Below are 12,308 nucleotides of genomic sequence, written 5' to 3'. Positions count from 1 at the left end.
CTATGTCCTTCTTTCATTTCTAAGCTAATCTTTCTATCTTCTTCTATATAAATAAAATTAGAGTTTTGTCTGTACATTGCTCAGAATTATATATTTTAAGGTTATTTTACGTTTTATACATTAACGAAGCAGAAACAAGTCTTATCTCTATTTCTGTCTGTCTGTCTGTCTTTCTGTAACACTCAAGATGGCATTTTACGCAATCTTCTCCATGAAAACGAGAGTACCTATCAAGATCCAAGTCATTTTAATGTATTCACTGAATTGGCGAGTGTCTTTAGCCATTGAAACATGGCCTCACTACTTTGTAAATAAAATTACGGACGTTCAAAAATGCGGTTTTGTGCGATTTTTGCCACGTTTTCGGTCAATTTTTATCACATAATCATCTATGAAATAATGAACAGCTGTTCGGATCAAGATTATTTTTTCTAGCTGCCACTGATATGTTTACAAATGTTGTTTACAAATACCGCAATCATTTCCGATCACGTTTTGAAAGCAAATCCCAAACAAAGTGAGATTAAAAACGTTTTCTTACATAACGGATTTAATTAATCGCAAGTGCAATATTATAGTGTAACCGTAAATGAAATTAAATAACTAGGCATCATCCAGGTCAGGAACCAGAGATTATTTGTGTAAGAAAATTGTTCTTGAGTTTTGATAACCAGAAAGAAGACCTTGAATCAGTGTTGTATAGGACTGGGGCACTTATAATGATCGTCGCCAATAGGTTACAAACAAGGTTTCCACTCACTGACGGCGCTTCAATGGCGATTGTGTAAAGTGTAAAGTACAAAAATCAAAACTGCAGTGGGTGATTGTAAGTAATAGAGGTATACGGATGATGCTAAACTCGCTTTTCCAATGTGTCACTTTCTGTTTATACTCACCGTGTGATGCAATCGCTGGACCATACAGCCAATAGGCCCATAGCCCATCTCTTGGGTACGTACGCCTACCTATTTATTCATAACAACCTTTTCGATGACGATCCTTGATACCTGTACTTTTCCATAGAATCCATGGTCTACCTACTTAAGAAATAAAGTTACAAATTTCCAAAAACCCAACACATTTTGTGATTTTTGTCACATTCAACTGACTACTATAAGATCCCCGTGCGTAGAACGGGCACACAGCTAGTGTTACTTATAAATCCAAGGATCCATTTGGCTTTACGTTGTCCTTTTTCATCACATTTTCCCTCATCAACGATATGCGATTATTCTTTACATGACCTGATGACATCCGCAGATGTTGTAATATAGCAAAGAAAATGGTAGTGTCTGGAGCCACACAGCTCACAGACTTGAATGTTCTTTCCATGTTTACATTTACATGTTAAAGAACAGTTCTGTATTCTGGCTGCACTACGCCGAGCTTTCCTTGTTCAACGGGGAATGTACGGCACCTTACCTGCATTCTTAAAAACTACTAGTAAATTGTAAAATGTTAAACCTGACTACCAGAAACAACATTTTCCTCATATTACTTTAAAATCGGCCATTCCTTTACTATCTGATTATAGGCGCAAAATAGCCGATTCCTGCTCTCTTTCAATATGAAGCACTTATATCGATGGGTTTTTCTTCCCGCGCTCTATAGGCCTATACGCGAAATAATACTCATGTAAACGCCTGGAGAGGTCGTACAAATTTAAAAATTAATCTTAAAAAATAATCTGCTGAAGTTCTGTTTGGCGCACTAGTTACTATTCTAAACCTTTGTTTAAGGGCCAAAATATAGAGCTAGAAGTTCTTATAATCTGAGGGATTAGAGATGATTTATTTGTCTCTTTTCTCTTACACACCTAAAATCATTGCATAATATTTTTTCTCCATTTACTTGTTCAAAGATTAAAGCTTACTCCAGTTACAGATGTTCACACGATTTTTAAATTTGTTTAGCTATATCTAATCAGTACGGAAGCCAGCGAATGTTTCCACAGTTATACAAACAAAACAAGGACTTTGCCGAATGAGAGAGTCGTTCCAGAAAACAACAACCTCAACCTAACGACTAGGTCAATGTTTACTACTGATTGGACGAAAAGGTCGTCACAACTTATTGAAGTTCTGTGTATACTCTTGTCTAATAATGATTTTAAAAAAATAGGGTTTTGGGTAATGATATTTCGTCCCCAGTTGGAAGTTATATATTGAATAATATATTGTTCACCACACTATGATGTTTTTAGCTGTTTTACATACGTTAATTGGTGGCTGAAAGTTATGTTTTGCTGGCCATGCCAGCTGTCATCGTCATTTTGGGGACCGAGCAGGTTTTTACATCCCTAGGGCCGCAAAATCAGCTGCCCGGGCTTACTTTCTTAATACATGAATGCATATAATAGTATATTTCGTACCTAGGGCCGAAAATGAGGTTTTGCCGGCTCGAGATAGTTTTTAAGTTCGAGACGAAGTCGAGAACTTAAATCGATCGAGAGCTGCAAAACCATTTCGGTCCGTGGTACGAACGCTATTTTTCACCACACTATACCCTATTACCACTATTCACCACTATAATAATGCACACTTATCGTCAACACAACTACAACTTTAAGGTTATGTGAAGAAATAATTTGAGGAATCAGCAAAAATATAAATAAATAGTTGCTAGGCAACGGTGACAATAACACAATTCTATATTGCAATGCTATGGATTTTTATTGTGTATTTAAAACGCATTCATGATTTAATTAAGTAAGCGGACAGCTGATTTTGCGGCCCCGGCCTGTAAAAACCTGCTCAAAACGTAACTTTCAGCCACCAATTAACGTATGTAATACAGCCAAAAACATCATAGTGTGGTGAAAAATACACAATCAATATCCATAGCATTGCAATAGAATTGTTTTATTGTCACCGCTGCCTATCAACTATTTATTATTATTTTTGCTGATTCCTCCAATAATTTCTTCACATAACCTTAAAGTTGTAGTTGTGTTGACTATCATCAGTGTGCATTATTATTGTGCTGAATAGTGGTAATAGGGTATAGTGTGGTAAAAAATAGCGTTCGTACCACGGACCGAAATGGTTTTCAGCCCTAGGTACGAAATATACTATTAAGTTTTTGCGTATGTTTGTAAGTTGTGAACAACTTGAAGTTGGGTAACCACATGTTCGGAAATGTTGACTGTAATCTATATATATAAAAGGCAAAGCCCTCACTGACTCACTCACTCACTCACTCATCACTAATTCTCCCACTTCCCATTTACCTAGGAGGCTGAAATTTGGAACACTGATTCTTTAGGCATTAAATAGGAAAACTAAGTTGTTTTTATTCTGATCGGACACTCGGGCTCCGCCCCAGTGGCTCTGGAGTTTCCCATGTTAACCTTATGAGTACTCATATTTAAATGGAATTAATGAATCTTAACAGCTGTTTCAATTAAACAAGTTTGTTCTGTTCTATGATGTTCAATAGCATTAAAGTTACAAGGATTACCAACAGGGTGCAGCACTATTATTTTTTTAATTTATGACAACAGCTAATTTGCAACCAAAAGGTGAGTGAGCGTAGCGAACGAACTTCAACCTGGAGGCGAGCTAGCGTAGCGAACGAGCTGGTGAGTGAGCGTAGCGAACGAACTTCAACCAGGACGTGATTGAGCCATGGGAACAAGCTCACTTATGAAGTAAAACGGGGCAAAGCCCGCGGGTACAGCTAGTATAAACATAAGTGTATAAATATAAATATATATAAATATATTAATTTGTCATCCTTGTGGGTCAGCTGAACACAGTTTAGATAAGTTTCCTGCTAAATAGCGTTTCGTCACTTATCATTATTTTTTACCAATTAAAAAAAATGTTTCACATTAATTGATCTTTATCAAAATATTGCTTGACCTCTAGTGTCCTATCGAAAGAGTTAAGCTTAGATTGTAAAACGCTCCCTAAAGTAATGGAAACAAGTTTTGTTTGTATCAGCACACTAATACGTGATAGAATAATATAGGCTAATTTAGTATATTTTTTTACTTTTTTGTCATGTTCGCCATGCCACATAATGTGTTGGTTTTAATCGGACATAAAATATTAAAAATTGATAATGTTAGGTTGAAACACACCATTTAAAAGATCAAAAATTGCCTAAACAGATCAATTGCACAATTTTCACAATGTTCAAATAATTTATTCAATTTAAGTTCACCATATTCGAATGCAAAGTTAACTATGATAATGTATTGTTAGCAATGCTATATTAAAGATTCATTATAACTGAATTGTAATCAAAACCTTTGAGCTTAGGAAGTTGGAAATTTAATTATAAAGTAGATAGATGCCCGGGCTGTGATTATTAAGGGTAGATTCTACCACTGACCTAGTTCTCCATTCAGTCCCGTGTATTCATCATAGTTCTATGCAAGACTGCATCTGCACTCAGCGTTGAATCGTTATTCAAATGCAGAAATGTTTATTCGACTAAACCCCATTTTCATTCGAATGGATTACATTGTTTTTGTCAGGATCTTGTGATGACGTTTATTTAGAACTGTATGCTAACAAACGTACGTATACATATTATTAGTTACCTACTAAAACGACATTATGATTACAAGATAATTATGGTATGCGTTCAGTGAAAAAAGTCATTTCAAAAACTACCTTTTTACAAAATTTTATAATTATAATTATCTTACTATTAATATTAAAGTATCCCTTGAAATACAAACAATTCAATTTATTACATTATTTTTACATTCCGATTGGCACGATTAAGGTTAAAGATCCTTTAACATTTATAATTTTTGTGGATTAGTTGAAGACACTTTTCTGACTATTTCTGTCTAATCTATTAGGGAGTTTTTAAATGTGCAATACATTTAACAAGCTATATGTAAACTATTGCTTTACTCTAGTATTACAACCAAAGATTATTGCAAAAATCGTAAAATAAATTCTAAAATAACACAAACATTTAGTCGACATTATCGAACTCAAACGATATCAACATGAAACACACGGTGAAACAGCCTTAGAATTTCTTTAAATCGAACCAATAATCATTCCAATCAAAAATATTTGCAATATCAATTCGTATACTTAATGTACGATATGGTATACTTTATAAAGTTGTGTGTGTATATTTACTACAGCTTTTGTTCCGTGCGAGAGATGTGCCATACAATGGGCAATCCCTTGTGCTCGGCTGCCGGGTTGCATTCCAAAAACCACTTTTTCGATCCATGGGCGGATCATTTCACGAAATTCTCATCTTGAATCGTCAGCCAGCCGCCTGTAGCTATAACTGCGCTCCTACATCGCGCCTAACGTGCTAATATAATAATCGGCTTACAACATTATTGCGGATCACAGAGTAATAAAGAATTGTTTTCAGTAAAAGATGTTTATTGACAATTCCGACTACTGTATGTTATTTTTCAAGCTTAAAACCGAAGAAGTAGTCCTAAATAGTATAAAAATTCCCCTGTCCCAGCAAACCTACTGGTGCATAGACTACGTGAATTTCAATTTGTCTGATTAGATTTTTACTAGCATGTTTCCTTTAATAACATTTCCTGCTACATTGAAGTTAATAATGTGCGTTTTGTAGTTAAATGACTAAGTGTGAGATGGATGGATTTTTCAATATTGCAACTGCTCTATTATTTTTTTACCTAGGGATGAAACTAAACATAAGCCCCTTAGTGCATGTATTACAATCTAAATATTAATGCTTAGCATGACGAAAATGATTTTTACAAAACCTACTTCATCGCAAGCCCCACAAAAACACTGCGTCAAATAGTTATTGGATTTGGCGATGTACGTGAGAGCATTTCACACCTAGAGCTGACAATATTGCGTATGACTCATCACTTGCTGGTCTTCGCTCTATGTGCTGATGTAGTCAATGACTGTACCAGCACCACCGTTGACGAATAGACAAGTAAATATGCATTGCTTGGTATGTGGTCTAGGTTACACTTCTACGAATGAAATCTTGCAGATTATGTTTTCTGTCTGTTTTTCGATGAACGTAATGATTCTAGGAACCCTCATCGACCACCTACAGTATATTCATAGACCACCTCTACGTGAAAAGTTTCAAAGATTCCTACTACGATCCAGTGTTATTTTCATCCAGTGTTGTAGTGCTATTTTCTTGACAATCAAGAAAATTGTTTTCCAGTTTAAAATTTGTCGCCAATGATTGTCACTATTGTCAGGCTCAAACAGTTCTTGATTTACTGTTATGTTGGAAAGATTTCTCCGACTTTATCGATAGTTCAGATTTAAAAGACGTTCACTGCTAAAACTTATTTTTCAATTTTTTTTCGAAAAAAAATCATTAATAAATTTGAAAATTTCCTAGATTTCTAAAATCGGCTTGAAATTATTTTTATTAAAGGATATTACGTAAATTAATATTTTGTGCATGCCTATATCGCTAATGCGAGACAAAAAATCCATTTTATAATTGTTTGTATCTTTGTCGAGATAATGTTATGAAAATGTGTTTTTCATAAATATCTTATGGCAGTACAGTTCTAAGATCAATTTTCAAATGAAAAGAGTTACACATTCTGGATATTAGAGAGAATATTAATACTATATCCGAAACGGAATAAAATCACCGGTCTCACCGTAAGAAATGTTTAATGTTAAATGACGTGTGATGAAATAGCTAACACTTTATTGCTTTTAATCAAAAAGTGTTCAATTAATTCCATTGCACCTCCCCACACCGTCACCGCAAAACCATGAAAAGTCCCGAGTAGTTATAACATCCAATCATTAGAATATACATTAAAAATTAATGGTTACATGTTCTACTCCAATATTCCAAAACGTACTTACAAAAGCGAATTTAATAAGATTTGTAGTAAATAAAATGACATAGAAAATCTCTAAGACTTTTCGTGCATTTTAAATATCCCTATATCTACTTCATTTTTGTTTTATGATGCACGCATAGGCTATTTGCTATGGCAAATCTTGACATAACTTAATAATACATAGCTGAAACAGATAAACCCAAAAAGATAGCGCAATAGTCATTAATTGTATGTCCTGACTGCCAAAATATGACACACAACACTAATATGTGACTTTGAAGTTGGTGTGATCAGCCAAGTCCAATCTATAACAAACAACGCCAGAAGTAAACAATCCAAAAATGGATGCTTAAACTTGATCGGATGCCTAGGGAGCCATCAGCTGTAAACCACACAATACAAAATCTGATGGTGGTCGACCTCTTGCTGCACAAGCTTTACTGCGGTCGCGTGAATGTTTACAGCAAGACATAAACATGTTCCTCGCCAAACGACAAAACGTGAACACGATCACATGACTGCCTGCCGTCACAAGATTCTCGAGGCGTTTGTTGATATTGTCCTGGTTATGTGATCCGAAAAGTGGATGTCGGAGATTTCAAACGGTGATTGCAGACTTGCAATAGCACCTTGAAAACGTTTTGAGATTAATTTTCTTGCAGAGTATTATGCAGTTGTTAGAGGTGGCTATGCAGTAGTTCACTGAATTGTTGCATGTATCATACTTTGTTCACAATATTTAGGCGGTTTGAAGGGAATTCCCCCCACCACTTGTTTTGTATTTAATGTATGTTGCTTAATCAGCTGTTGGGCTATTATTTTCCAAGGTAAGGGTCAAGTGGAGCAAAGCAACACTAAAACAATTTGTATTTATTAATTTGGCGTTTCCTTGAGTGGAAGGGATAGATTTCCCCCCTAAAACAGCCTAAATATTGTGAACAAAGTACAGTTTAAATTTCAATCGAACCTTCATAGAATATACAGATAAAATTCGTTCACTCTCTCAAGTATAAAATCGGTAGATAAAAGTATGGTAGCCACCGATTTCGGGCGATTTCACAACTTTGATACTATTACTTGACCGCCGGCTATTTCTTGACCAGATGTTTAAGTGTATGTTTACTCTATGCTATTCCCGCCATGTTTACCCGCCAAAAGGCCCGCCTTGGACAATGAGGCCTAATGATAGCCGAGCGTGGTCAGCATCCTTATCACCACAGATAACGGGGACCTAGGCCTACTGACCCCGGGCCAAGTTTGGACTATGAAGCCCCAAAACGGCCTACGCTTTCTGACACGTAACGAACTCTGCCAGGAGGAATTTGTAGTTGGATTTGGCTTGGTTTGATTTGTCAATGTATATGGTACACATGTCTCTTTAGAAAGGTACTAAAGTCTGAATTTTTACTATATAGTAATTGAACCGTCTGAGTAGCTGGGTAGTGCTCGCCTTCATATCTGATGGTTGGAGGTTCGATCCCATGATAAATTCTGGAATAATATGCAATTTGTCATTGGGATTACTACCAATTAATGATGCTGAGAACAAAAGGTCGAGTTTAGATAGTAACCCGAGTTTGGACAGTTCACTTTTTATTACATCAACTGCAACTCTCATGCACGATCACAAAACATGCAGAGAAAGGACTGATTTTCAAAGAGAAACTTTCTGATTTTGTTGTTTATCCCCGAAATTGAATTCCGTCCTGCGTAGAAAATGAATCGACTCTGGGAAAATTGCTCCCGTCTAACCTAGGGCTATAATTTCTATAATTTCGATCATAGGATCATCTAATGATAGTTTCGGCACGATCGCTGTAAGATCTAGCAACTCGATCGTGAGAACTCACCAGATAAAACTCACTAGATTCTAGTGTTCTGTCGCAATAGATAATTTTTCCCCATCTTCAACATATTTACTACCTTGTATGTAATCATAGTGGAAGTGTAAATTGTCAAGTATTATTTGACGTTTTCGCCTTCTAGGTGCAAAGATAATACTTTAAATTTAATATAAACTTCGTACAAAAATAGTTTATTGATATATTACATTACTTACATTGCTCGTACTACAACGAAAATAATTATTACTCTCGGCAATCATTATTAGTCGAGAACAATACAAATGTACATTTTTCGCATTTGTAACATGTTCGCTAATATCGCTAAAAGAATAGTTCCGATGAAAAAATACGGCAAAATATCATAAAACATCATGAGTGTCTTTCATCGGGTTAGGTTTGAAATGAAATGAAATTAAATTAAAATGCTTCTTCATTGAGGCGAACTTAGGACCTCATGGTCCTTTCATATTTAACAACAAAAAGTATCCATTTTCCATATTTATACGAATTAAAATATTTAATGTATTTTTGTATGTAACATTTTAATTCTATATTCCACGGTGTTGTAATGCCTGTTACATACTTTCTTCTCATCCAAAATAGAATTAGCGACTAATAACTCCGTAACAGTTGTTCCTTAATCCTTATTAACATAACAAGATGTAAGCAAAATTTAAAATAGCTTTACAAAGCAAACAATATACTAAATGCTTTTGTAAAAAATATATTCTAAACAATGGTGACGTGTGAAACAAAATTTGGTTCATCTCACGGACTTAAGATGCCTTTTATGTCGTTGATAATTTCCCCAAGTTAAGTTTGAGTCAAGAAGAGTTACTTTTGGGCCTAGCGATGAAATTATAAAATACTACTATTTCATGATAAATTAATTTAAAAATGGACGAGTTTATAAGAAAATAAACATTATTTCAGAGTGAATAACTTTCAATAAAAAAAAATGCAAATTAACAATTATTCATTCAGCAGATAACTTATCGTAATGGGAATTGTATTTCGCAGTTGGATTGGCTGAGAAATCTAAGCCAAGTATGGTGTCATATTGTTGTGCATCATAAGTATAATTGGGTTTTTTAACAGCACTGTGAATCAATTTGGTTTCTTTTGTGTTAAGAGGTATAAACCAGTTTACATTATAAGTGTATGCTTCAATACACAAATATCTTAATATACTGATTCGTTGTAAATGTGGAGGAAATATTACAATGGGGAAATTGATTCTTCCTGTAATTTTCGGAGGGTCTAATTGCAGCAATACATTAAAACATTTTTGTTATTTTCAACGCTAGAGCAATTTAAAAGAGTAAGGGAAAAGGAAAACCACTTTAAATTTCTATTTAAGATTAAATACTGTACCTTAATAATTGACTTTAGGCCCATCTTTTCAATTAATAGTTTTGATTAAAGTTTAGTACGTTCATTTCAAATTGTCGAACGTGATATGTCACTGACTTGTGCATAATAGCGTAGACACCCTATTACATACATTGAATTTGCCAATTCTTTATTTAAACAGAACATAGCTTAACGAGCTGCTCTCAGAGTGAGCTAATATAAAAATAATATTGTCCCTGTTTTTTTATCTCTGATTGTTTATATAAAAGATACTATTGTGTTAGTGTCAAAATAATTACTTTTATTTTCATACTATACTTGCTACAGACGGTTTATTTATATGGAATGTCAAATTTTATACATAAACAAAGGTTCAAGTCACCGGAAACTGTGGAGACAACTTGGTCATGTTTTGTTTCTTCTCTCCTTATCAGCTGATCGCTTATCAGGATAAACCGCTGGAGATGGACTTCTGACGGTCTCTGACTCATGGAGGGCTTCAGTAGTTTTCGTGTTCGGAAGTGATAAAGATGTCCTTTTCAGTGTAAGTTTCTTGTGCAATGGGGAAAACAATGAAAACCCGTAAGTAGTTATAGTAAGATTTTATAATGATTACCGCATACAATTACTTTATTTTAATTCTATTCACCTACCTATGGTCACTTAGCAGGAATGACGGAGTATCTAATATTTTTAGGTTAAACACATATAATTTGTTAACAAGGCATATCACCTATCGATATCTAAGAAATATTTTTTCTGAAAATAAAGAATACAAACAAAATTGAATTTAAACAGTTATTAAAAGCAACAAGCGCTTGATCAATTTAACCGTTCATATGAATCAATGAATACAGAGCCTTAAAGTTAGATTCATTGTATGAATGAAACTATCAAAGATGATTTTAAATGGCAAGCTTTAGGTGAGCAATCTAATTTCCTTTTCATGAGATAAAGACTGACCAACTGGTGAATTTTAGGATTAACTTTTTTCCAAATTGAATGTTGTCAAGTATAATTTTCATCGCCATTACAAGATTGAACTTTTGAGCGTGAACCCTTTACCAATAAGTTACTAACATCGCTCTTGTACCGATGAAAATCAAAACGTTTATTATAATAGAAAGTTAGACAAAGCTGTAGATTTGTAATCTAAGTCTACACTCTGTCATGATGTTGTTAATCTCTACATACTATTGATAACTCTCTGTTCATGACATTGTCTATCTCTTTGTTTGGTTAAGATCTTGTTGTTTTGTTTACTGGCCGTTTAGTTTTCTTCTTCATTCTATTTAAGTTAAATAAAGATTTATGGAAAGAAACTTGTCTATTACTATCACGGTTGGTTCATCTTTTATGATTTTTACCTTGCTGATTGACACACTTTTAATGTACGATTTTAGTTTTGTTTTTGTCCCATGTTATCCATTTAGTACTAAAGGATTACGTCAATAAATATAATATAAATAATCTCTGTTATCTGGTTTTAGTTAAGATGATGGAATAAGCTTCATAAGATTGATTCTGTAAGCGGGGTGTTAAAATCGAAATTGTGAGAGTTTGACAGCTTGCAAATTAATATTAGAGGGAGAGGGCTCAAATTAAAGGTCTTGGTCCCAGGGTAACGGGAAAAATAGCAGATAAACTCCAAATCTTCACAAAAAAATAATAGAAAATACTACAAATATCTTCCATTTAAAATGCACTGAGATTGAAAACCGTCTGCTTTTTCTCATGTACATACATGTAATACAAATGTATTATCATTTTAATTTTAATTTTCACCACACTATGATGTTTTTGGTTGTATTACATACGTTAATTGGTGGCTGAAAGTTACGTTTTGCTGGCCATGCCAGCTGTCATCGTAATTTGGGGACCGAGCAGGTTTTTACAGTCCGGGGCCGCAAAATCAGCTGTCCGCTTACTTACTTAAACCATGAATGCATTTTAAATACACAATCAAAATTCATAGCATTGCAATAGAATTGTGTTATTGTCACCGTTGCCTAGCAACTATTTATTTTTATTTTTGCTGATTCCTCAAATCATTTCTTGGCATAACCTTAAAGTTGTAGTTGTGTTGACTATCAGTGTGTATTATTATAGTGGTGAATAGTGGTAATAGGGTATAGTGTGGTGAAAAATAGCGTTCGTACCACGGACCGAAATGGTTCTGCAGCTCTCGATCGATTTAAGTTCTCGACTTCGTCTCGAAACTTAAAAACTATCTCGAGCCGGCAAAACCTCATTTTCGGCCCTAGGTACGAAATATACTATTTCATTCTGTTGATAGAGTGCATACAGTTTGTTTA

The 12,308-nt window shown here is 34.5% G+C and overlaps 1 protein-coding gene across 2 annotated transcripts in view; it reads left to right on the top strand.

The window, feature by feature from the left end:
- The window catches only part of LOC129004761 (uncharacterized), a 75,103-nt gene that overhangs the window by 6,794 nt on the left and 56,001 nt on the right, over window positions 1-12,308 (top strand). The window contains exon 1 of one of the 2 annotated variants that reach the window (XM_054433384.1): window positions 10,489-10,575. The exons of the other annotated variant lie outside the window; for it this stretch is intronic. Coding sequence (XP_054289359.1) covers window positions 10,554-10,575 — 22 coding nt within the window. The 5' untranslated portion in view covers window positions 10,489-10,553. Of the gene's footprint in view, window positions 1-10,488; window positions 10,576-12,308 lie in introns of those variants that run through there. 2 annotated transcript variants of the gene reach the window in all.

This window comes from Macrosteles quadrilineatus, unplaced genomic scaffold (genome assembly GCF_028750875.1).
Source record: "Macrosteles quadrilineatus isolate MER2022 unplaced genomic scaffold, UCM_ALF_1.0 Scaffold_11__1_contigs__length_5352618, whole genome shotgun sequence".
Classification (NCBI taxonomy): Eukaryota; Metazoa; Arthropoda; class Insecta; order Hemiptera; family Cicadellidae; genus Macrosteles; species Macrosteles quadrilineatus.
Note: the sequence above shows the minus strand (reverse complement) of the source record. Positions and strands in the feature narration are given on the sequence as shown.